This window comes from Salvia splendens, chromosome 19, assembly GCF_004379255.2.
Source record: "Salvia splendens isolate huo1 chromosome 19, SspV2, whole genome shotgun sequence".
Classification (NCBI taxonomy): domain Eukaryota; kingdom Viridiplantae; phylum Streptophyta; class Magnoliopsida; order Lamiales; family Lamiaceae; genus Salvia; species Salvia splendens.
Genome location: NC_056050.1, coordinates 8657298 through 8683099, shown reverse-complemented (window position 1 = coordinate 8683099; position 25802 = coordinate 8657298). Strand labels below are relative to the sequence as shown.

Sequence of the window (25802 nt, the reverse complement as noted above, 5' to 3'; positions counted from 1 at the left end):
GTAATTTATAATATTATTCCAGTTTTTTTAATGCATTTTAATATTGTGGAAATGTTTTTATTTAAATTGAATAATAGAATGGTGGGACCCTTGAGCTCGTCCTTGCGGAAGAGTATGGATGTGGGTGTTGTGCTCTTGCCTAAGAGCATGGAGTAAAAGTAGGTCCGAGCCCATATCCATACTCGTTGGCAAGAGCACGGATGAGGATGCTCTAACTTCTCGACAGAAGTCCAACATATGTATATGTATATTATAATAAACATAATCCATTTGTGTATATATATATATAGGTTAGTGATCAAGATATAACTAATCTTAAGTGTATAACTAGAGAACAAATCTCAGCCACACATCTTAATACTCCAAATTAATCCTATGGCTTAGCTATTTTTACATGTTTTAAATAAAAAGTAATTAATGAGTTCTACCTCTTTGATACCGTTTTTTTGTGTGTGTCATGAATTTCTTATGTAGTAGTTTAAGATAGAGCATTTGTTTTTATCTATGTATTAATGTCACAACTTTTTGTTGTTTCGATTTTGAAATATCTTTGTATTGTCATTTTGTTTTTATCTATGTATTAATGTCACAACTTTTTGTTGTTTCGATTTTGAAATATCTTTGTATTGTCATTTTATTGCTGGCCACAGCCATGGTTTGAGCATTTTGTATCTTGCCAAAAATTAGGCGAACAATTATGTACACAATCAAATTCAGATTTCCAATTAAAATTTACTAATTGTAATTATCTCAACACATCACTCTTATCATGATTTTACTTCATTTTTGTTTACAAAACACATCACTCTTATCATGATCTAACTTCACTGTTGTTTACGAAACACATCACTCTTAGCATGACCTTACTTCACTGTTGTTAACAAAACACATCACTGTTAGCATGATTTTTACTTCACTCTTGTTAACAAAACACATCACTCTTAGCATGAATTTACTTCACTGTTGTTTACAAAACACGTCACTCTTAGCATGATTTTACTTCACTGTTGTTTACAAAACACGTCACTCTTATCATGATTTTACTTCACTCTTGTTTACAAAACACATCACTCTTAGCATGATTTTACTTCACTCTTGTTTACAAAACACATCACTCTTAACATGATTTTACTTCACTCTTGTTTACAAAACACATCACTCTTAGCATGATATTACTTCACTCTTGTTTACAAAACACATCACTCTTAGCATGATTTTTCTCCACTCTTATTTACAAAACACATCACTCTTGGCATGATTTTACTCCACTCTTGTTTACAAAACACATCACTCTTAGCATGATTTTACTTCACTCTTCTTTACAAAACACATCACTCTTAGCATGATTTTACTTCACTTTTGTTAATAAAATACATCACTATTAGTTAATTGGTAGCTCAACCCACACGATTTATGAGTTTATGTGATGAAGTTCAATTACTTAATTAATTATTTACATCAAATTATTTAGCTATTTAATTCAAAAAAGAAGCTATATTAATTATGTAAGTCAATTTTGGCATGCATGTGAGAAGATATTAATCAGTTTAGAATTTCGTTCCCCAGCCGCCGCCGCCGTCTCGAACGTCCCCAGCCACACCCTCGACCCCCGCCGCTTCGGGTCACGTATCTCCGCCGCATACTTCCCCACGACCTCCGCCTCACCCCTGTAGTGCTGCTTGTAATACCCGTTTTTTTTAAATCTTTTTTTTAAGTTAAGTTTTTTGTTTTAAGAACGAGCGAGTGATAGACCTTGAATAAAATACCGTGTTGTTTCGATTGGTGGTGAATGAAAATAGTAAATGCTGGAATTGTTGTTGATTAATTGTGTGGTGTAAACTGTCGATGAGATTGACGCGAGAATCGTCGATGGGAAAATTTGGGCGTTCGTTTACAATGTACTTGGAATAACACCAAAGTACTAAAATAATAAAACACCACAATTTAATCAATGTACTAAAATTATATATATTTGGGCCTATCACTTTTGTCTATTTATTTTCTTTTAGCCCATTTATCCTTATTCAATTGGGCCACTTTTAATATAACCATTTATTATAATCCCTATTGAGTTCCTGCAGCCAACATAAATCCCTTCTTCTAAACCCACGTTTTTTTTCCATCAATATCTCCACCCACAAATTTTTCTCCAACAAACAAATCTAATCTCGGCATTATATATCTCTCCCCACAACTGCATCTTTTATCAGCGGCGTTTCATAATTTCAGCACAGTTTCTTCCCTTCCAATCAAAGGTAAACTCCCTTTGATTCCACGAATACGTAACCTTCCCATTTTGATTCTGTAGCCAATTCCGTGGTATTGCAGTTTGAAACCAAGGAGAGCTGTGATTTCAATTTCCCTTGTTTGCTAGTAAACTTTGTCTTCCTTGAGGTATATCCATACATCTAAACTCTCTGCATTCCATTCCATGATTTAGTTCACATATTTACTGTAATTCTCTTGAAACTTGTTGAATGATGATACTCTCTCCTAAAGCTTCGATCTTTAATGCTTGGAAGATGTTTTTTTTTTGTTTCTCTGCAATTTCAATTCCTAAAATTCCCTTTTCTGCCTAAAATTATTTGAATCGAACAGAAAAAAAAAATGAAACAAAAGGTTTAAAATTTGGGGAAAGGGGGGGAAGAGAGATGACCGGGGTACGAAATTGTTGCTTCGGCGAAGTAATTTTGAGAGCGAGCTTGATGTTTTGATGGTTTACGGAAGAAAGACAGCAGGAGATAGAGGGAGGGATGAAGAGCAGAGAGGGATTCGAAGAATTTGAGAGAGAGAGACGAGAGTTTTTTTTCAAAATTGAGTGAAGGACGCTGGGAGCTTAATAAAATTCGAAGTGTTCCTTTTTAGAAAAAAAAGAGGATTTTTGTTGGGTAAGGAGGGTATACGTGGAGTGATAAGGAGGCTGGGCCACTCTTGTTTTGGACTAGTGGGTTTTAATAGAGAAAGATGAATTAGTTTGGGTAGGGAGTATACATGCTACTGACTCTCTTGTCTTTTTCTTTTTTTTTTCTTTTATGGTTTGAGTACTATTAATTATACTATATTATGGGGTCAAGTAGCTTTAGTGTATAATAGTTCTAAGGTAGGGAATTGATATTAATGTTTTGTGAATGTAGTACGTACGTGTGTTAAGATGGAATATTTCTTTTTATTCTTTGAATGAAGAGTTTGTTTTGTTGTCCCCTTCAAGAACGACGTTGGGTTGGGAGTATATGAATAAATAGTTATTTAATTGGTATGTTTCTTATGCTGCAGCAGACTAGCAGAGTATAATGTTAATTTGTTAATCATGTCTTTAGGTGTGTTGATGGACATATTTATTGGTACAGTGTTGGGTTAGATCAAGTGCTACTGTGATTATTACTTTAATTAAAAATTTACATATACTTTGCTTAGTTACAGGACAGATTATTTATTGTTGGCAGATGACTTAAGTGATATTATGAGCCATAAAATACGAGGACTTTATTCGTGTGGACCAAGAAATGATGGGATAATAATTTGAGCACACACTTAGGATGCATGCATTGTTAAATTTATTATTTTGCAAAGTCTAATTTTGCATATCATGATATGTCAAAAAGGGTGAACTTGTGCACGTTGTTGCGGTTGGAACAAGAAAGTGTTGAGGAGTTAAGCATTTGAGGTGGGCTTTCTTTTTAAATAAGGACTATGTCCTAAATACTTTTTATGTGAAAGGAGGTGGAAAGTGTTTGTCTTGCCATGTTTTGTATTTGAATGAACCTATCTGAAGTGGCTATGCCATGTATGTTTAATCGAATTCGGGTCCCAGTAGGGCTGCAAACCCTGCTCGGACTAGTGTACACCCCGTAGATCGTGTGCTATCTCTTTGGAGTTGGCCGGTCTAGTGACTTGGTTCGTGGCCACGTTCCTTGTCATGTATGTTCAGATATGGTGATGGTGAATGTGGATGGAAAATGGTTGGCCGACCGAACTTGTGAAATATATGTTTTGGTGTACTTGGGTTTCTTTTAATTAAAACCCCCAAGGTCACTTGATTAAGGCTTGACAAACTATATTTTGGCATGTGTCCACTGAGTGCATCAAGTACTCAGCCCTGCATATTGTTTTTTCTTAATGTGCAGATTGAGCGGCGATGGACGTGGAGGATGTTGAGCAGAGTTCATGGATCGTTTTGTCATGATTAATAATTGTTGGATTTGTCGTGTCTTCATACTCGGCATTTTCCGTGTCTTGAACGCTTCCGCTAAGAGTCATTTTCTTTAGAATTGTTTATCCGTGGAGAGTCTAACTCGTTGACAAATTGTTTTTGTCCATTCTTTTTCTTAGATTTGGTATTATTGTTAGGATAATAATATGACGTTTTCAAAGTTAATTCAGTTAGTAAATTTTTGGTCAAATGTGTATGTTTTTCTCCTTTCTTCCCCGCTTCTTTAATCCTCCCCTAGTCGCGATCAACCGGGTTTTCTATCCTTAGAAAATGCGGGCGTGACAGAGCTGCTCCTCCACCACCCGCTCATGATGATGATCATCATCACCACCCCCGAACACGATCCACTCCAGCGTCTTCGCCGGAATCGAGAGGTCGATCACCGACGGCCAAACAAAATCAAAGGACAGCTGTGAATCGCACGATGACTCCGAGGCGGAAACCGACGGTGTGCGATCAATCTCAAATTCTCCTACGAGATGCATTCTGATTCTTTCGATTGCGGAAAATTCATCGGCGAACTCCATGGAAACGAAATTAAGTATCAAATCAAGATTAGTTAGTTTAGTTTAACTTTTTTTATGGACAGAACGAATATGATATTAATCATATTGATCACATCTATTTTGCGGCGGGTGGTGTTGAGCTCGGCGGCGGAGGCTGGGGAGAGGAGGAAGAGAGGGGAGAGGCTGGGGAGAGGAGGAAGAGAGGGGAGAGGAAAAGGCGTGTGAATTGGAGTTGGAAAATTGAAGGAGATGGTTGGAGTTGAATATGGATTCCAAAAATACCCTTGTTAATTAGTTTTTATTTAAAACATGTTAAATAGCTAAGCCATAAGATTAATTTAGAGTATTAAAATGTGTGGCTGAGATTTGTTCTCTGGTTATGTACTTAATGAGCACTTGCCCTAGATCACTACTCTATATATATATATACATTATCATCATAATGTCCTTTCATATGTACATATATTTTATATAATATTACATTATCACAATTAGACATATCATCTTTTTCTATCTTTTATATTAGAATTCTTTTAACTGTTAATATGAACTTAATAGAAAGCTAGCCCCTTATGCGATCAATGGGTGTTCGACGTGATGCCTACAGAGTAGGCATCATTTTGGCTGATTTAAAAATTTTAATTATAAAAATTGATTTTTTTATATATGGAGTATAAAAATCTATTTTTAAAAATAAAACTAAATATGTTAGGATTGATGAAAAAGTGATGAATAGAGATTAGAGAGAGCATGCAACGTGGAAACAAACAAACTGAAACCTGATATGTGAGGTTCAAATTATTCCTCTCTCTCTCTGTCTGTCTAACCAGAAAACAACAATTCATACCAGAGTTGAGAGTTGAGCAGAGCAGAGCAGAGCATAGCAATTGGTGACTCATGTCAGTATCTTCTCAGACTCTGCGCTGCTGCTTCACCCCTCTCTCATCCTCATCTTCTTCCAATCACCAATGGCGTCGTGCTGCCTCCATTCGCTGCTCTCCCTCACCCTCTCTGCAGGAGCCTCTAATCCCCTCTCGAATTGAGCTGCTTAAGCCTCTTCCGCCGTCGCCAGATGAAGATAACCCTAGCAATTCCTCCGGAATTCAGGTGCCAAGACACAGATACATCTCAGTTTCCAAATCCGAATTGCTAGACGCCATTGTCTCCTCTATGTTCCCCTCGCCGGAGGAAGCCACTCAATTTCTCTCTCTCTCCCAGTCAGTAACTCCTCTTCGATCTACTCCTTTCACTTTATTAAAATCACTTTTACTTTTCGGTGATTTTTACGCCTAATTGAGTTGAATTGTTGAATACAACTGCAGAAGCTTGGATTCAATTCTTCACGCCGAACACAAAACCATCTTAGAGGAAATGAGATGTTACTATGATGACCTCACTCTTTCCACCAAGACTAATGCTGATGATTTTCCACCTGTGACGAATGGAGATAGTGAACATGAAGGAGATGAGACTGACTCCAAATCCAACCTATCATTGCCCTTTGGTTTCACACTCGACTTCAATTCACTCTTCGATTTTTCTTCCAGTAATGATGAGAGGAATTATATCAAGGCTTCCAGGTCTCTTCTATGTTTCTTTACTTACTTATACTACATCATCCTAATGAATTTATTTGGAAAATAACTAATTCTCATTCTGCAATGTGTATTATTAGAGTGAAAATAACTTACTTCACTGCTTTCACATAACCTTTTTTCATTTTGGTGTATGTCCTGAATTTCACTTATTCTTTCATTTTTGTTTAGAACTGCCATCCCAGGTCATTTTCAACGCTCTTTGATGAGGCTGCTCAAAAATGCTGAGTTTGAAGAGTTGTCTCCCAGGGATTTGATGTTGACTTCTGCATTAAATACTGATTATCTCCTCACATTGCCTATTTATGTTGACTGGAAAAGAGCATCACTGTCCAGTGTTATTGTATTCAGGTAAAAAAAATGTGTACAATGATTGCCACCTACTGGATGTCCGAATTGCTTCATCTGTTCATATATTTTTTAATGGTCTCCATATCATATCTGCACTATGTTCTTTGCGCCTTTGATCACCATATATATTTATTTGCGTAGACAAGGAAAATGTTTCTGTTCCAATATGAATCTTGCCATCCAGTTAGTTACTGTATGAGAGAAACAAGGGTGCCTTGCTTAAGATATAATATTCTATCATGCAAGTTAACTAGCAGCAGTTGATCTTGGACTAAGCCATGATTGTGTTGCATTTTTAGAGTTCTTGTTGGTTCTGTGTAATAGCTAAATTTCTCTTCTAATTATTGTCAATTTAGATGCACCTTTATTGATAAAGAAGAAAACATATCCTATCTTTTGTACTCTTTGTGCAGCAAAAGTACTTTATTAAAAAATTATTGCAATTCTTATTTCTTATATACTGCTTTGAGTTATTTGTTAACCTTTTATCTGGCTCTTGAGCCGCTATATGGAGAAAACCCATTTCATATTTAAAATTTTTCTCTTTCCATTTATTATAAGAGACTCATCTATGTTAGACCTTTCCTAATGGAATATTGGCAGGTCATTCACTCTTCCCACGTGATCATTTTTTATATACAGGCGGGGATACACAACTGAGAGGCAGAAGGGCCTGCTAATTGCTGAAAAACTGGATTACTTGCAATCAAAGTTGTTGCAGAACATCATTTTTCTTATTGCTAAACCAATGGGGAGATTAGGTGTCTGGTTGGATGAGGTAATTGGCATAACATGTTTCTCTATACTTTTTTATTCTTATAATTCTCTGTGTTTAGGACTTTAGGTCACTGTGGTCAGAATAGTTTTGTCTTTTGCACATAAGGTGTTGGACACACTATATCTGTAAATCGTTAAAATATAAATGATTAATGATGTCGGTGAGACGAGAACTTTCATGCACATTGTTTGACTAGTCTTGACCCAGAAACCTATTTTTATTTACTATGGGATCTGTTAAGCAATTTTCTTCTTTAGCAGAAATCCTTCCGAAGCCTCTTCGTTGCAAGAACTTCCATGTGCAGAACATTTAGTTATGGAAATATTCCCTTCTCAAGAGGACATAATGCTTTAGTTTGTTACCAATGTTTGTTTCTGGAATTGATTATGTAAAAAAAATTTCGATTTCCTAGTTATATGTTTACTTAAATTGTTACAATGTTTTTGGAACAGATTATCAAGAGCATTATACAGATACAAGATACAGGAGTTTTAGCCAAAAGATTTAAGCGTTGGCTTGATGACATGTCTCTTTCCCTGAAGTCCTATTCATATGATGGAAAAATATTTGATGAGCTTGATGGAATAGACATCTTTTCCAGTGAGTTCCCAATCTGGGTGACTGCACAGAAAGCGGTAACTCTTTATGAAGGAATTCTCTCTGAATCTGGTCCACGTGAGAGGCTCTTGAGGAAGTTTCTAGCATGGGTTGGCCTAGTACCATCAATTCCAGAGGAAGCATTTGACCTTCACTTGGACAGTAGTAGTTCTGGATCCAATTTAAGGTTTGACTCTGATTGATTATTGTCTCATTAAATTTGTGACTTGTAAAGTCTTATAAAATTCAAAAGCCTGCCTGTTTATGACCTATGGATGATGAATTAATTCAGGAGAAAATTTTTCATTTTGATGCATCACCACATCCTATTGCTGAATTGCTTCTCTCCTTTTATCTTCACTCTAATTTTTATATTTTGTAATATGCCAGTCAAGTTTAAGGAACAGCTGAATAACTTCTGAGCTTTTTATTCAGAAGATTGGTCATGGGTGATATTAAAATTAATTTCTTATCTGGTTATCCAAGCTTGTCAAATATCTTTATGTGCGTGTCAAAAGGACTCAGCCAACTTTGCTCGAAATATTGTGCCGCTGATACATCTATTATAATGCATTTTGTCTCATTTGTCTTCACTTCTGTTTCACACTGAGGATGTTCAACTTTTATCTAATTCTTGTGTTCCTCTTTGGAAAGATTTTCTTGTAGTTCTGCCTCAAGATCCTTTAGAAGCATCATATCTAAGCCGAACTTTAAGATGTTAGACAATGTATAGAGTATTTATGTTCTTTTGCAATGCATATTTGGTGTTGGGTGTGATTTGGTCTACTCTCTTTCTCAAACTCACACACAAACACATGCCAATACAGCTGCATGTTACTGCTCTTCTAAGGATATGGTCAATTTTTAAAATTTGGTGGATCTGGAGGAATCAATGCATGTAGACATCAGCACCTTCAAGTTGAGTGCTGGAACTAAATAGCATGATGTGAACCTAAATAATTGTGATATATCTGATTCTGAGATAAAGAGTTCTAGTACTTATAAGTTACTTTTATTTGCACAGCCCAAGTTTCCTACCAAGGATATCTCTCAGTGACATATGGAAACCTGCATCCCCTAGATATTGTGGAAATGATTTCAGGAAGATGTTAAGAACAGCCATTTCAGTTCTGTTCTCACGATCAATTCTCCAGGTACATTAAATGCACATAATATTTTCTAATTTTATTTGTGAGGTTTTTTCATCCTTTCGGTATATGTTTCATGTCTATAATCATCATACTATCTGTTGAGATTAGTTCAACATTTTGATGTCATCTTCCATTTGAATTTACAGTTCTGTAAGTTGCAATTGGTTTAGGAATGTTAGACAATTTTTGGGCATGGAGTTAGCTTAATATATTGGATGTGATGCAAACAGGGCATGGTTAAATAGCGATACAATGGCACAATGACCTCGGTTAGTAGTTACAATGTGTTTGTCCTTGTTTGCCAAAATGGTATACATATGTTGCTAAAAGAGTTCATTATACCCACTTATAAACCTTTTAACATTCAATTCCCAACATATACACTAAAGTTGCTAAAGATTTATGTTGTTGTCATATGACTATCGAGAACTATCTTGTGGGTCAAGGGCATTATATATTGCAAAGACAATAGCAATAATCTTATATATGAGCTTTCTCTGTCACGTTTACAATATAAAAATTTTGTTGGAACTAGGAAGTGACTAATTTCTACTTCCTCAATCAGAATCAATTTTGAAGCTCTTGTCATGGGAACTGCAGAAACCAGGAGATGAATCTATCAGCTAACACAGATTTATTATCCTTATCCTGTTAGTTCCCAATTAATCTGTTTGCTAACAAGTTATTTTGATAACAGGCTGTTTCACAGTCTGCATACCATTTTTCTTTGTATCAGCATTTCAATATTATCAGTTCTAAGTTAAATAAATATGACTTTTTCCAGGAGCCAGCATTCCAAGAATTAATCTTGCTATATACTGAGAACAATGAAGACAGTGAAACTCCAGGTCAAGCTGAGGTGCCTTCATTGCAAATGAAAATCTATGAGAGAATCCCTATTCCAGATTTACCGGTAAATGCCTCAGCACTGAAGGCACTCCTCTGATATGCTAATTGTTAGTGCACTGAATGATATTTATCCTTTTTTTCAGGTTGTTTTCCCTCACAAGCAGCTGTCTTTCCGCATCCTTGATGCGGTATCTTCAATAACTCTCCTCTGATTTGTTCCCTATCCCAAAATTGTTTTCTGCCCTTCAATAAATCTACTCGGATTTGTTCCATATCCCAAAACTGTTAAAAAACATGTGCTGTTCTCTGGTTGAATGATCTTACTCACAAACTTGACCACCCACCTTGTGCAGGTACGGTTGGATGCTGCAACAATATTGGGTCTGCTGGCATACTTCTTCAGTTATAAATTTGTTAACATTTTATCTTCTCCGTATGTAGATGCTCTTGTGATTTATATTTCCAATAGTATAGTTTGTAGATTTCATTCATGTGTGTTGTTTGCAGATCTGCAATATTTTTGGATGCAGTTGCAGCCACTGCATTCGGGATATATACGTTTCGTGTACTTTTGGGATACAAACAAACAAGGGATAGATATCAAGTGAGCGGAGCGGAGCAAATTCTATTTCTTTTTATTTTTCCATCCAGTGTAAGTTTAGTTATCTAATGATTTATTCAGCTTCTGGTGAATAGGACGCTGTACGAGAAAACAGTAGCTAGCGGCTTTGGATCTATTCATTTTCTTCTTGACGCTTCTGAGCAGCAGCAAGTGAGAAACCTCAAGACTTGAAAAATTTGTTGGTTTTGGTGTTGGTTTTTGGCTCATTAGTTATGGTTATGTTATGCAGTACAAAGAAGCCATCTTGGTGTACGCAACCCTACTTACGGCAGAGAGCGACGAGGTAAGAAGGTTGTATTATTTGAATGCAGGTGAATGAATGGTGTAACAAGTGAGCAGGAATTTGTTTGGATGCAGGTGAAAAGCACCAAAGGCATTGCCCATAAATGCGAGGCGTTCATGTATGATGTTTTCCAAGAGAAGGTAAATATAATATTTTATCAAGACAGTGCAGTGATAAAATGTAGACTGCATCTTTCCTACAAACTCCAAACAATGATATGGATTGTTAGATTTCAAGATTTGATGTCAACATATTACAAATAACGTCAATAGAAAATATCAACACAACGTAATGTTGACATTTTGTGTTGATGTTATTTGTCAACTGTTGACATCAAATCATGAAATCTAACGGTTATATCGTAATTTGGAGTTTGTACAAGTTTGGATTTGATTACATCCCTATCAAGACATGTATGTATCAGTGTGTTGTAATTGTGTGATAATTGTATTGAGGTGTAGGTGGAAATGGGAGTTGAGAAGGCTATAGACACACTGTTGAGGTTGGGTTTAGTAGTAAAAAATGGGGTCGACGAAGTAAACCCTATTCCATGCGCCACAGCTTCTATCATTCTCAGAAATAGGTGGAATACTCTTATCAACTAACTGCCTACAAACATGTATTTCCACCACCACAATATTGTAAGTATTCATTTATTACGGAAATAGAACTCTAATATTGTAAGTATTCATTTATTACGGAAATAGAACTCTTTTACACGTAACCGATTTGTTCAGTTAAACATCATAAATTAATAAAGACTCTGTAGAAAAAATACCAAATAATTATCCCAATGATCAATTTAATCAAGGGAAACCAATGTGGAATAATGAAATAATTTCGAATGTGACAACTAAAAGGTCCAATACTCCTTATATTCTTTGAAGTCTCATTTAGCTATTCTTTGGTACTCCCTTCGTCTGTCATTAGAGGTCCCATTTATGGGCGGCATGGGTTTAAAAATATATTAAGAAAAGTGGGTGGAAAAAAGTTAGTGGAATAGGGGTCCCACTTGTATGTATTAGTTTTAAATAAAATCTGAGTGGAATGAGTTAGTGGAAGGTGAGACCCTATTACTCTCTCCATCCAACTTTAGGAGTCTCGGTTTACCATTTTTGGGTGTCCCGCTTTAGGAGTCCCGATTGGAATATTCCATAAATGGTATTATGCCCCACATTCCACAAACTTTTTTCCACTCACATTTTATTATAAAACTAATATAAAAAAGTAGGACCCACATTCCACTATCTTTTTTCAACAACTTTCCTTTAAATTTCTTAAAACACGTGTCGAACTCAACTGAGACTCCTAAAGTGGGACGGAGGGAGTACCAATTATGGTAAAAATGAATCGGGGCTCCTATTCACGGACGGACTAAAATGGAAAAACGGGACTCCTATTCGCGGACAGAATGAGTATTTCTCAATAAAAATCACACTTTAATTTTTAGAAGCGGGTGATTCACTAACTCTTCGTTCCATTCATATTTTATTATAAAAAAATGGACTATTTGCTAACTCCACCTATAAGAGCATCTCCAATGGCGGACGTCCGGTCGGACGTCCGCGACGGGCGACCGGGACGTCCGCCATTGTGGCGTCGAAGGTCGGATACGGACGTCCCGTGAGGACGTCGGGTGTCCTCGGACGTGCGGGTGACGGGCGGGCGGACGTCCGCCATTGTGGAGTGGGTCGGACGTCCGGGTCGGACGTCCGGTAATTAATTTTTTTTTTAAAACTCTATATATACGGCTCGTTGAACTTCATTTCATTTGCACCACTTGTGTTAACAAGTTTCTCTCTTCTTTTACTACAAATTTCATTTCTACTTAATGGAGAACGATAGGAACTCCCCTGCCACGAGCGAGTCGCAGACTCCGGCGTTTCCCATCGACCTGGAGGGAAACGTTAGCGGAAATGCGACAACAGTTCCGACAATATCGGGGATGGGTGGAATGGGTGGGATGATGTCCCCTTATATGTACAACTAGATGGGTGGGATGAGTGGTATGATGCCCAGGGCTGCGGGGATGGGGTGCATGACCCCAAATATGATGATGCCGGGGATGGGGATGGGGATGGGGGGCATGACCCCAAATATGATGATGCCGGGGCCGGGGATGGGGATGGGGATGGGGGGCATGACCCCAAATATGATGGGGATGGGTGGGATGATGGCGGGGATGATGCCGGGGGGAGGGGGTGGCAGGGGCCCACAAGTGGACGATGTCTATCGGCCAGTTATCGATATGCTGTCTACTGATACCCCCTCCACTTATGTTCCGGAGACTCAGTTCTCCAGCTTGGAAACTTTCTCTTTAGAGGAGTTGGGGCTATCTCCAGTCAGGGAGACTCCAGGCAGGGGGAAGGGACGTGGCAAGGGCAAGGGGAAAGCCCCGGGCTCTTCCTCGCGAACAGTGGCAGAGGAGGAGGATGAGGATGAGACGGGAAAGAGGACGGTATGGAGCCCGTGGGAAAATGTCGCGCTTGCGAAGGCTTGGGTTTCAGTAGTCGAGGATCCCTAAGTCGGTGCCAACCAACATATTGACAGACTGTGGTATCGCATCGCTGAAGCCTACCACACACACAAACCGGCTGGGGCGAAGCGTCGCGTTCCCAAACAGTGCTGGAAACAGTGGGAGCGGTTGAGGCCTAAGCTTAGTCGATTTGCGGGCCTCTACCAAAACAATCTCCGCCAAGCAAGCAGCGGTATGTCCGAGGAGGATGTCCGGAACCGTGCCTTTGCTCAGTACCCCGACAGAGCCTTGAAGTTCAAACAATTCGATCAGTGGGAGGCCTTTCTCGTGGTGAAGGATTCCCCAAAGTTTTGTGGGGGAGTCGAATCGGGCTGGGCGAAGCGGACGAAGATCAACTCTTCTGGTGAATACAGCAGCAGTGTTGGTTCGCACGAGCTCCCAGAAGCCGACGAAGTGTCCCCGCTACCTCAATCAGACTCTCGCCGCCGTCGTCGCCCGGTTGGGCAAAAGGCTGCGCATCGGAGGGCTAGGGGAAGCAGCAGCGGGTCGTTCGAGGTCCAATCGGAGGCCCCTGCTCCCCCAGAAGATATCGACCGACTCGCCCGCGCGCAGTTAACGACTAGCTTGGTCCGGACCATGCATAGGTGGCATAGCACGACCGATCCGGTGTACAAGAGGATGTTGAAGGATGTCATCGATGGATGTCGGCGTGATTTGGGGATGCCACCCATTGGAGATGATGGCGCCGAGATTAGCGGCGGGGACGACGGGGCCGGCACGGGCGACGAGGACAGCACGGAGTGAGCCGGGGATATTGGACTATGTATTTTTCTTTTTTTGAATAACTATGTATTTTGTTTTTTTTCTAACTATGTTTTTTTTATGTTTTATGACTATGTATTTTTGCCCGTATTTTGCTTTCCCGTATTCCGTGTCAAAATTATAATTCCATTTTTACGTAATTACATTATTGTGATTTTTTTATTGCTGTAAGTCCTAGTGGGAAGGGCGATGGGAAGGGCAGATTGTGCAGGGGATGTCCTAGTGACGTGGCAGTGGGATGGGAAGTCCTAGTGACGTGGCAGGAGGTGTTTTTGGGATGTCCTAGTGGATGTCCGAGTGGGACATCCGCCCACTGGAGATGCTCTAAGGGCATCGACAATGTAGCATTGTGGGTCCATTTAGTTGCACATGCAAAATAAGTGGTGGGATGACTGCCATGCGCACGTTAAGCGCACGCGGCCAGTTTCGCCAATGGGATTGGTGCGTGCTCTGCACTCGTTAGATGTGCTCGTGAGTAAGAATGTTTATTTTTATTCAGAACATTTTAGTTTTTTTATTTGATCGATTTTAATCAATAAATGTACATATTTAACTTTTCAATTCAGTCAACGGTCGACACAAAATAATTGAGCTTTATACACATTTTCTGAGTTGTATTTATTCAAATTATCTCGTTCTCGATGCTTTTAGATTACATACATCATACTAAGGGTACGTACGGGGGTATGTGGGTAGTTCGAAGTTAAAGTTTGCTTGCAGCCCAAGAAAAACTCGAGTATTATAGTCATGCTTCAATTGAACTTTTACGTGATTTCTGAGCTATTTTTATCCAAATGATCTTGTTCTTCGATGTTATTACATTACATACATTATATTAATGGAGTACGTGGGTAGTTCAAATTCAAATTTTGCTTGCGGGTCGAGAAAAACACGAGTATAAGAGTTATGCTTCAATTAAACTTTCTACGCAATTTCTAAGCGATATTTACCCAAATGATCTCGTTCTTCGATGCTATTATATTACATACATCGTATTAAGGGAGAATGCAAGTAGTTTGAAGTCAAAGTTTACTTGCGGCTCAAGAAAAACTCGAGTATAGTAGTTAGCTTCAATTGAGCTTTCTACGCGATTGTTGAGCTATATTTATCCAAATGAACTCGTTCTCGATGCTATTACATTACATACATCATACTAAGGGAATATGTGGGTAGTTCGAAATCAAATTTTGTTTGCAGGTCAAGAAAAACACGAGTATAATAGTTATGCTTCAATTGAGCTTTCTATGTAATTTCCGAGCTATATTTACCTAAATGATCTCGTTCTTCAAAGCTATTGCATTGCATACATCATATAAGAGAGTGTGCCGTGCCGGTAGTTCGAAGTCAAAGTTTGCTTGTGGTTCAAGAAAAACTAGAGTATACGAGTTATGCTTCAATCGAGCTTTCTACACAATTTCTAAGCTATATTTACCCAATGATCTTCGTTCTTAGATGGTGGAGAGAAAAAAGAAAAAAAATGGTCTCGTTCTTAGATGCTATTACATTACATAATATGCCCACTATCTAGGCATACACATCCATCACAGATGGTTTACATTTGTCAAGTACTTTTTGTGCCCAACTAACCCCAAACGAGCTCCTTTGTGGTTCAAGGATGTGCTAGTTGAAATCATGTATTGTATGTGTATCATATTGCAAAACATGGTAATAGATAGTGAATAACAGAACGTCCGTTATTTGATAGACTAACGACATGGTCGATGCCTCAAGATTCTCGACCGTAAGAAGCCCCCATATCAAAGAGCATCAAATACACTCATGAGAACATCGGCGGATGCAGGTGGGGTCGCGCAGGGTCGGCCGACCCCACCGCCGTCCCCGGAGAACCGCCGGAAGACTCCTCCCAACAGCCCCCGACCCCACGGCATCCGGAACTCCGCCCCATGATTCATCCTCATACCTCAAGCAGCTCAGCTTTTCCGATGAAGACGATCAGGCCGAGGGGCCGTTCACCCTTTACAAGGGGTTTATTCCGACGATATCGAGGCAGGGGCCGTTTACGGTGGTGCTGTTTGTGACGCTTGAGCAGGTGAGGAAGTTGCTCAAGGATTTCTGATGAAGATGTGCTGATGATGATGAAGAAGAAGGCTAGTTTAGTCTTTTTTAGAATATTAATTGATATGGTTATTGTTTAGGTTATGGTAATTTGGTTTAATTTTGTGTTTTTATTTTAATGGGAAGAAATGGTATACTTGCGTGCTTTGATTTATGATGCGAAAATATGCGCCACTTTGAGAGGACAACATACATTTATTACTCCAATGGAGTTCTTTTACTTCTATATGAGGAGTATATGATTTAATTCCACGTAATTGCATTCTAATTTGTAAGATCATACAGTTTTCTTTTAGTAAAGTGAGGTCTTTGAACTAATATATATTAGTTCAAATGTGTTTATTATTATTAATATTATTATTAGTTATTGGTTATTATCATCTAAGCAAGTGATACCTCAGTACAAAATTTAGAGTTATATTTAAGTACAACCACTTTAAATAGGGAAAATTAATTATTAGCATTGTCCCTTTCAAAAATTGACTTTTAAATACTTTGATGGACGTGATTAAAAAAATGTACATGTATGCACATTTTTAAAGTAGTACCCCGTTTTTTAAAGAGTTAACTATGAAATCAAAATTCGAATTATTATAAATTTGAATATTGTATCAAGGTGCGGCATTTCAGTGGAATTTCCACTGAAAATGGGTATTAAATTTGAATATTGAAATCAAAATTCGAATTATTATAAACCAGTAGTTTATTGATTATCTTTTAATCATGTATTAGTTTTTACTTTTATTTTAAACTAGTAGTAACTAATAAATTTTTTTATCTAATTTTAATAAATATAATAATTGCTTTTAATCATTGATTTTAATTACTTTTCATTAAGATTAATGGATACATTTCTTTTATAAAGATTTTGCGCTTTCGTCTGTTTTTCTAGTACTAATGTTGAACACGACTAAAAGATACATATTCATAACTATTTCCAATGAAATAACTTTAAGTTAGCATCAAAATATGAATACTCATAGAAGTCAATTATCGTGCTTAATATTAAATAGGGATATTTCATTTGTAATGTATTTTTACTACTATTTTATATATTTAAATATTATTATATTAATTTTCTCGTCCGACCCCACCATTTTTAATTCCTGGATCCGCCCATGCATGAGAATATTACAAGCATTATGAATCAGTGCGTGATGATGCCCACTCCAGACTCCAAATCGATTTATTAGAAGAAAGTTGGGCGCTTTTTGGTCATCTCGATGAACGATTAACATTTTTTTGATCACTTATGTGATCCTTTTTTTCGACTATGTTGCTTTTAATACTACCTTCGTCCATAAAAAATAGACAAAGTTGTAAATGACACGAGTTTTATTGAGGAATTGGTAAAGTAAGAGAGAGAGAGAGAGGGGGGGAAGGTAGTGATAGTAGTGTTAGTGGATTGCGAGGTCCATATTTAGAATAATGTGTAGGGTTAGTATTTGTTTAAAACTCTCTATATTTATAGTTGGTCTAATAATGGTGGACTTCCTAAAATAGTAAAATTAGTCTATTTTTTGTGGACGATGGTATTATTAATTAGCTAATTTTTTATATTTAGATACAAAATTATTTTTAATTATTTGTATATAATTTAATTAGGATATATCAATATATGATTGCAGATTGCATAATGTAAGAAAACATATGAATGTCCTCTAAAAAAAAGAAACTTTTTCCCTTTTCAGAAAATATCTTTCTTTTTAATGAGGTGAGATCCATTTTCCACTAACAAACTTTTCTTTCTATCTCTCTTATTTTACCAAGTTTTCATTAAAATCTGTCATTTTAATTATTTTTATTTTTAAGGGACGAAAGAAATATTAAATAAGATTGGAGTACTTAGGTCATCCGCAACGCTGTCACTTATTCATCCCTTAAATTACTATGCATGGGCCTCACTGTACTTTTTTACCCCATCTCTTAACTAAGAGACGAAGCCTGCAACCCTCCATCTCTTATCCGTCCCTTAACCGTCCCTTAAATTACTATTCATTCAATTTCATTTTTTATTTTTATTTCCAACAAATTCAATTAATAAAAACACATTTCATTATATAAAATAAAATTACAACATTACATTATTAAAACAATAAAACAAAACATAATTAAAAATCCTAAAAAAATTAAAAATACATAATTTAATTTCCTCCGCCAAATTTTTCCCAAATGTGCTCCATTAAATCATCTTGGAGTTGGGCGTGGGCGGTAGAGTCACGTGTCCTTGCCCGAATAGACAACCATTCTTGTATAGACGGATGCACTTTACTTCCACTTCGAGGCGGACTACTTGCGGTTGAGCTTCTGGGGGCTTCAGGGTCGAACCAATTTCCCGCCTCGGGTCCTTCGTCTTGGACAATCATGTTGTGCAAGATTATGCACGTATACATGATGTCGACCATGCTCTCCATGAACCACGTACGAGACGGGGCTTTGATAATGTTGAAGCGCGCTTAGAGAACCCCGAACGCCCGCTTCACATCCTTCCGAGCAGCCTCCTGCTTCTGCGCAAAAAGAGTCTGCTTTGCGTTCACAGGCCTGGTGCATGTCTTCACGAAGGTTGGCCACTTCGGGTAGATTCCGTCGGCAAGATAGTACCCCATTTTATAGCGCCGGTTGTTATCGGTGAAGTTGATGGCCGGCGCTTTACCATCCAAAACTTCGGCGAAGAGGTCGGATTGGTGGAGCACGTTTATGTCGTTGTTCGAGCCGGGGACCTCGAAGTACGCATGCCAGATCCATAGCCGGTAGTCGGCGACGGCCTCGAGTAAAACGGTGGGTTGGGTGCCTTTGTGGCCGCTCGTGTACGACCCCCTCCACGCCACCGGGCAATTCTTCCATTGCCAGCGCATGCAATCGACGCTGCCAAGCATCCCGGGGAATCCGTGCACTTCTTCGTGAAGGCGGAGCAGGAACTGGCAATCTGTCGTGCTTGGCTTCCGGAGAAATTCGTCGGTGAAGGCTGCCCGGACGCCTTTACAGAATTGGATCAAGCACATTCTCCCAGTGCTTTCTCCAATGTGTAAGTATTCGTCGAACACATCCGCCGTTTGTCCAGTCGCAAGCTGACGGATTGCTGCAATACATTTCTGCAGCGTCGTGTGGCTGGGACGGCCGACGGCATCGAACCTTTCTTGGAAGAACTCTTCCCGAGCTGCCAATGTATTTGCGATGTGGAGAAATAGCGGTCGCCGCATGCGGAAACGGCGACAGAAGTAGGTATCTCCCCACACCGGGTTATCGCAGAAGTAGTCGCGGACTAACCTTGAGGCGGCTTCCTCCCGGTTACGATGGATGTAAGTCTGGGAGCGTCTTTGGGGCGGCGCGGCTTCCTCCGCCTTCCGGCGTCGATCTTCTTCAAGTGATTCTTCCATTATTCGACGCATTTGCTCATATGAATCCATTAGATCGATTAAATTTGGGGGAAGAATAAAAGAGATGATTTGAGATGAAAATTGGAGTGGAAAGAGAGATGATTTGAGAGGAGTAGATGTGTGTTTGTGTGTGAAATGATGATGAAATATGAGTGTTTATAGAGTAAAAAAATAATAATAAAAAGGAAAACGGTCGAAAACGGTAATATTACCGTTTTTGATTTTTTAATATTTTTATTCGATTTTTTAAAAAAAAATTGATTTATTGCATCAGCGTGACGAAACCCGCTGGCCGGCGAGTGGGCGTCACGCATCGCCCAGGAGCACGCCACGTCGCGCAAGCGCGTGGCGAGACAGATCGCGGGCTGTCTCGGCGTGACGGGGGTTCCGGCGGAATGGTTGCGGGACTGGACGCTGCAACGCGTCTCGCGCCCGTCTCGTCACGGAGGGACGGGACACGAGCCACCCGCGTAACGCTTTGCGAGTGGCCTTATGAGTAGATGAATAGTGGACAAGGTGGTTTGAATAGAGAATATAAACTCAGACATTTTTCTTTTTAAATCGAAAATTAAAAATTGAGTAATTATGGTAGTTAAATTAATAATTTAAATATAATAAGTGAACACTTAATTAATTCTAATATTTTAATTAAATACAATAGTTCTTACTTAAAATAAAATAGTGCAAATAGTTTAAAACGGGCTGAAAATGAAAAGAGCGAATAACATGAAACATAAAAAGTATAAAATAATGGCCCCTCCGTTTTTTAAAAATAACAACTATTTTCATTTTGGGTTGTTCCTTAAAAATAGAAACGATAGAATCTTTCTATTTTAGGACATGGACCCCACAATCCACTAACTCAACGTTCACTAATTTTTCTCTTCATCTCTATTACTTTACCAATTTTTCTTTTCCTCTCTCTTATTTTACCAATTTCTCTCACTTACTTTATGAATTGTGCATTAAAACTTGTGCCGTTTCAAATGTTTATATTTTTTGAATACGGAGGGAGTAATAAAATATCATGTATTTATAAAATAATAATAATAATAATATTTTAAATATAATCTCATGACCTTTAGTAAAGAATAATTTTAAAACTAATGTAATCTATAATCATAACTTTGCATAGAATAAAAATGTTTAGCATATAACTGAGCTCATTTGTCTTTATTAAAGATTTTAAAAATTGTTATTGTATATTGAAATATTATATACATAAAATTTATGAAAACATGATCTATATTTAAAATAAAATTTAAACTTATCATTATTTTAATTGAAAAGTGCAATCGGGTCAGCCCGCCAATCCATTCGGGATGGTCCATATAAGCGTTTTATATTCACGTTATAAAATTATAAATTTTAGTTTCGTGGATTACAAGTTAGATTGACGTGAAACGTAACGTGGATAGAGAGAATAATAAATACAGTAGTAAGAAAATATAGCCAAGAGGAGTAGCCCACATTCCTCATTTTCTGCCGCGATGGTTGCCGCCCTTATCAAGGCCTCCGTCGGCGATGCTGTGCTCACCTTCATGTGGGTTTTCTGCGCCTCCTCGCTCGGCGCCCTCACCTACGTCGTCTCCTCCGCTCTCGGCGTCGCCCCCGGCCTGCCCTCCCTTTTCATCACCACTTTTCTCATCTTCATCCTCTTGTTCATTTTCGGGTTCCTCGGCGATCTCCTCGGCGGCGCCTCCTTCAATCCCACCGGCACCGCCGCCTTTTACGCCGCCGGCCTCGGCGGCGCCGACTCTCTCTTCTCCGCCTCCGTCCGCTTTCCTGCTCAGGTCCGATCCTTCACTAATTAAATACCTAATTAGATTGATGAAATCACAGTTGACTTGGGAAGAAACACAGATTTCTTCTCCCTAATCTCTAGAAACTGATAGAACAACTTGTTCTCAGTGGATCTATGAAAAATTGATGTTTAAATGTTGAATTGCGGGGAGAATAAAGTAGAAAGGGAGATGAAGCATGAGAGAGAGAGGATTTTGCCACTATTCAACTATTTTGGGACGGTCTAAAAATAAATACAACTCAATTACCTTGAAACGGAGGGATTATTAGTTTATTGATGCAATTACTATATCGACTGAGTGTTGAGTGTGTGGACAGGCAGCTGGTGCAGTCGGTGGCGCGGTGGCGATTATAGAAGCGATGCCGGTGCAGTACAAGCATATGCTCGGGGGTCCTTCGCTGAAGGTCGACACCAACACTGGAGCAATTGCTGAGGGGGTTTTGACCTTCCTAATGACCTTGGCTGTGCTCTTCATAATCATTAAAGGTCCTAAAAGCATGTTTGTCAAGAACTGGATGCTTGCTATCTCCACTGTGTCTCTTGTAGTTGCAGGTACCACTTATACAGGTCCTTCCATGAATCCTGCTAATGTGAGTCATCCTCATCCTCACACTTCTTCTCTCACTTGTTTTTTATTCCTTCTACTTTCATCATTTATCTTCAGTTGGTCTTCTTTTTGACACCAACCACAGTCATAGTTTTCTAAGAGTAAGACAGGGCAATATGTGCTGTTTCTAAACTTCAACTTAGAACAATTTTCTTAGCATTACAATTAACCACATAGCCAAGAAAATAAATGGGCCCTGTGAAATATTTCAATTGAGATTTTAGAATTTGACAATATTGAGGAGGTATGAGATTCATAACTATCATTTGAAAAAAGTCATGTGATCATATGACTTTCCTTTCGTTTTAGTCAAGACTTCATTACTCAATTGATAACTTGATAATTGACTTTGTAGACCATGCAAAAAATATAAAGATGCTTATGTTTGTCATTTTCTATTTTTGGTGACATGGCTTTTTAAAGCATCTGTGATCGCATTACTACTGTTGAATTATTCCAGAAGATATAGTAACTTTGGGGGTGATTGTAAAAGTGTGCATCAGTATAATCATAGATGACTTTCTTTTTAGTCTCAGGGATGCAATAATTCTGGTACACGGATGTAGATACTAGATTACTAGTCGATTTGTGAATTTATGGTCAATATCTAACCGTTTGAAGCTATTAACACAACAATATGTTCTCAACACCGTATTCAACTTGTTTCAGTCCATCCCTTTACCCATCCACTGTGTGTTCCCTTGTGTTCTTTTTCTAAAACAAAAAAAGTGAAAACAAGAATCAGCACAGCATCTGTTGTGGCAGATTTGGTTATTTATACAGGGAGTATATGTTAGGGTTAGACTTATGTTATGGCCTGTGGGCTCACAGCAATTCTGTCTGACAAGCGACATAAATGGTTGCAACCTGTCTTGACAATTTGAAATGTCATATGGTATTATTTTGAGTGATATTCTATTAATGGTTATGTGTTTTTGTGTGAAATCGTACGTCTTCGTTGCAGCTTTAGTTTGCATGTATAGAACAAATGCTATGATGCAAATATTCATTCATATGAGAGTGTGTTTTTGGCTTGAAACAAGTATGGTTTATGTGTGCAGGCATTTGGGTGGGCTTATGTAAACAATACACACAGTACTTGGGAGCATTTCCTTGTGTATTGGATCAGCCCCTTTGTCGGAGCAATACTGTCTGCCTGGGTTTTCCGTTTTCTATGTCCTCAACCCCCGAAGAAGAAGAAAGCTTGAAAGCGATATTCAATCATTGAATCAGTATATTAGGAACACATTCACTTCTCTTTACTATGACTATTTAGGTATTGGATGTAGAGGTTCAGCATAATGCAAAATATTGCACTTAGCTGACATTGTGTGGTACGTTCAGTTCATTTCCTAGTCAATATTAAAGTTATGGTTTCATCAAATCTGCGCCTGGGGCGTGGCTCGGCCTTGCCCCATCGTAGCTGGAGCGAGCAACGTCCTGGGGATGCGGCTGGGTAGTTGGGGTCGACGACTGAGGCGCAGGAAAATAAATTAGGTTTATATTTATTGTCATTTACGTGTCTTTTGATCTAATAAATAGCCGCCCAATAATTAATAGCGTAGTAATTTGTAAATTCTTCTATTTAAACATAAGATTAAATGTCTATGTTTAATGTCATTTACACCTTAGAGCATCCACAACGGCGGCCGTCCCGGCTGATGTCTGACCGGCGTGCCGGACGTCCGCCATTAGGCGTGGGAGGGATGGATACGGACGTCTGTTGCGGACACCGGAGTTCCGCGGCATTCCGACGACTCCCGTCCTGACGTCCGCCATTGCGGGTTTCCGACGGACGTCCCGAATTTTCATTTAAAAAAAAACTCTATATATACGGCTCGTTGAACTTCATTTCATTCGCACCACTTGTTTTAACGAGTTTCTCTCTCTACGTTTCTTTTAAATATACAGAATGGTTAGTGGTAGTGGTAGTGGTAGTGGTGGTAGTGGTGCGGGTGGTAGTCATGGAATTTCTGATGACGTACGTTGGCGAATTAGAGAACAGTTGCGGGCCGTTACGTCCAGGGAGATAAATCGCGCGATACAAGCGTCCTTGCAACAGCAGCAGCAGGCGGTACCTCGACCCATCCATCGTCGAACTATAGTACCCCGGGACCACATCGCTGCACACCGTCGGTTGTATGAGGACTACTTCGCTCCGGAGCCGCGGTTTGGGGAGAACATGTTCCGGAGACGTTTAAGGATGCATCGTCCGCTATTTCTGCGTATCGTGGGCGCTTTAGAGCATCGATACGAGTATTTCAGGATGAGGGAGGATGCGGTTGGTAAACCCGGCCACACGCCCATACAGAAATGTACTGCCGCAATCAGGCAGTTGGCATACGGAGGTGCGGCCGACATGTTCGATGAGTACCTCCACATCGGCGAGACGACTGCCTGCGATTGTCTGAAGTATTTTTGTGAGGGCGTGAGGGAGATATTCGAGGATAGGTATCTTCGGAAGCCTACCCCCGAAGATTGCCAGGCTCTGATGGATATGCACGGGAGTCAGCACGAGTTTCCGGGAATGTTGGGCATCATAGATTGTATGCATTGGGAGTGGAAGAACTGCCCCGCCGCCTGGAAAGGGGTGTACACTACCGGTTTCAAGGGCAAGAATTCCACGATGATCCTTGAAGCGGTAGCTGACTACCGGCTGTGGATTTGGCATGCGTATTTTGGAGTAGCCAGGTCGAACAACGACATCAATGTCCTCCAGTCATCGCCCCTTTTCAACGACTAGTGTATGGGTGTTGGTCCGGCCGTTAGTTTCGTCATCAACGGCAACCAGCACAACATGGGCTATGACATGTAGTGCAGTGGGATGTCCTTATGACGTGGCAGGAGGTGTTTTTGGGAAGTCCGTCGGGATGTCCGTCGGGACATCCGTCCCACTGTGGATGCTCTTAGAAAAGTTGAAATAGATGCATGCGTATACTCTCCAGTCTAGGGGTGCTTAAACGGTTCCCCATTCTCAATTAACCGGAACCGAAACCGGAACCCGCTAGTTAATTGAGGAACCGGGAACCGGAAAATCTGTTCCGGTTCTGGTACCGGTTCTAACTTATTATATAAAACTGGTTCTGGTTAGAATCGGAACTGACCGGATCCTAACGGGGAATCGAATTACAATTCAATTTTAATTTTTCATAATTTAACATACTAATAAATCTAACTTAGTTGAATTAATATTGAATTGAAATAAAAAAATTTGAAACATTTTTTTATTTTAATATTTAAACTGTGATGCTTTGAATCTACAATTATTTCCACAATCTATTTTTATGAACTACAACTATTATGAGTAGAACATCATAAGTTTGTTTTTAAAGAACTATACAAATACAATATCATTTTATATAATAGAAATTTAACTTTATAACAAATATATGTTACAATTCATTCAATATACGATTTTAACCTGTTTGTGAATGATTTATTAAACTAAAAAGTCACAGCAAGATCAATTAGTAATGGAAATTCAATTGAATATTTATTTAGCAAAAAAAAAAAGAAAATGGAATTCAATTCTAAAATTTCCTTTTAAAAAATGCTAAATTTTAGAAGTCATTTTTTATAAAAAGAATTTGCAGCATAAACTAGGATGACCTACTACACTAACTCTTACTCATGTATGAATATTATTGTATTGTTGGTTAGTATTTTTTGTGTATTTATTTGAATTTTTAGGTATTATT

General features: G+C 38.8%; 3 protein-coding genes across 13 annotated transcripts; 2 read left to right on the top strand and 1 right to left on the bottom strand.

Annotated features, from left to right (window-relative positions):
- Positions 1-1510: 1510 nt before the first annotated feature.
- Positions 1511-5311, bottom strand: LOC121778979 (ethylene-responsive transcription factor 5-like). Its single transcript, XM_042176346.1, has 2 exons — positions 4480-5311; positions 1511-1675 (listed from the first exon to the last, which is right to left on the bottom strand). The coding sequence occupies exons 1-2, from the start codon at positions 4735-4737 to the stop codon at positions 1511-1513; spliced, it is 423 nt and encodes a 140-aa protein (XP_042032280.1). The 5' UTR covers positions 4738-5311.
- Positions 1954-11666, top strand: LOC121778126. Of its 11 annotated transcripts, none has more exons than XM_042175434.1 (17): positions 1954-2255; positions 2329-2394; positions 3603-3664; positions 5547-5933; positions 6039-6296; positions 6483-6662; positions 7305-7440; positions 7893-8224; positions 9062-9191; positions 9973-10101; positions 10181-10225; positions 10391-10418; positions 10545-10641; positions 10734-10809; positions 10889-10942; positions 10999-11082; positions 11404-11666. In XM_042175434.1, exons 4-17 carry the CDS (start codon positions 5614-5616, stop codon positions 11545-11547), a joined length of 2013 nt encoding a protein of 670 aa, XP_042031368.1. In that variant the 5' UTR covers positions 1954-2255; positions 2329-2394; positions 3603-3664; positions 5547-5613; the 3' UTR covers positions 11548-11666. The 11 variants fall into 11 exon arrangements, 8 of the variants coding, with proteins under 8 accessions (XP_042031368.1, XP_042031369.1, XP_042031364.1 ...); XM_042175435.1 differs by having other exon boundaries at positions 1955-2255; positions 11017-11082; XM_042175430.1 differs by having other exon boundaries at positions 2073-2255; positions 5567-5933; positions 10391-10470; positions 10720-10809.
- Positions 11667-21102: 9436 nt separating this feature from the next.
- Positions 21103-23488, top strand: LOC121780305 (aquaporin SIP1-1-like). The gene is made up of 3 exons (XM_042177865.1): positions 21103-21486; positions 21815-22087; positions 23166-23488. The coding sequence occupies exons 1-3, from the start codon at positions 21184-21186 to the stop codon at positions 23310-23312; spliced, it is 723 nt and encodes a 240-aa protein (XP_042033799.1). The 5' UTR covers positions 21103-21183; the 3' UTR covers positions 23313-23488.
- Positions 23489-25802: the final 2314 nt, after the last annotated feature.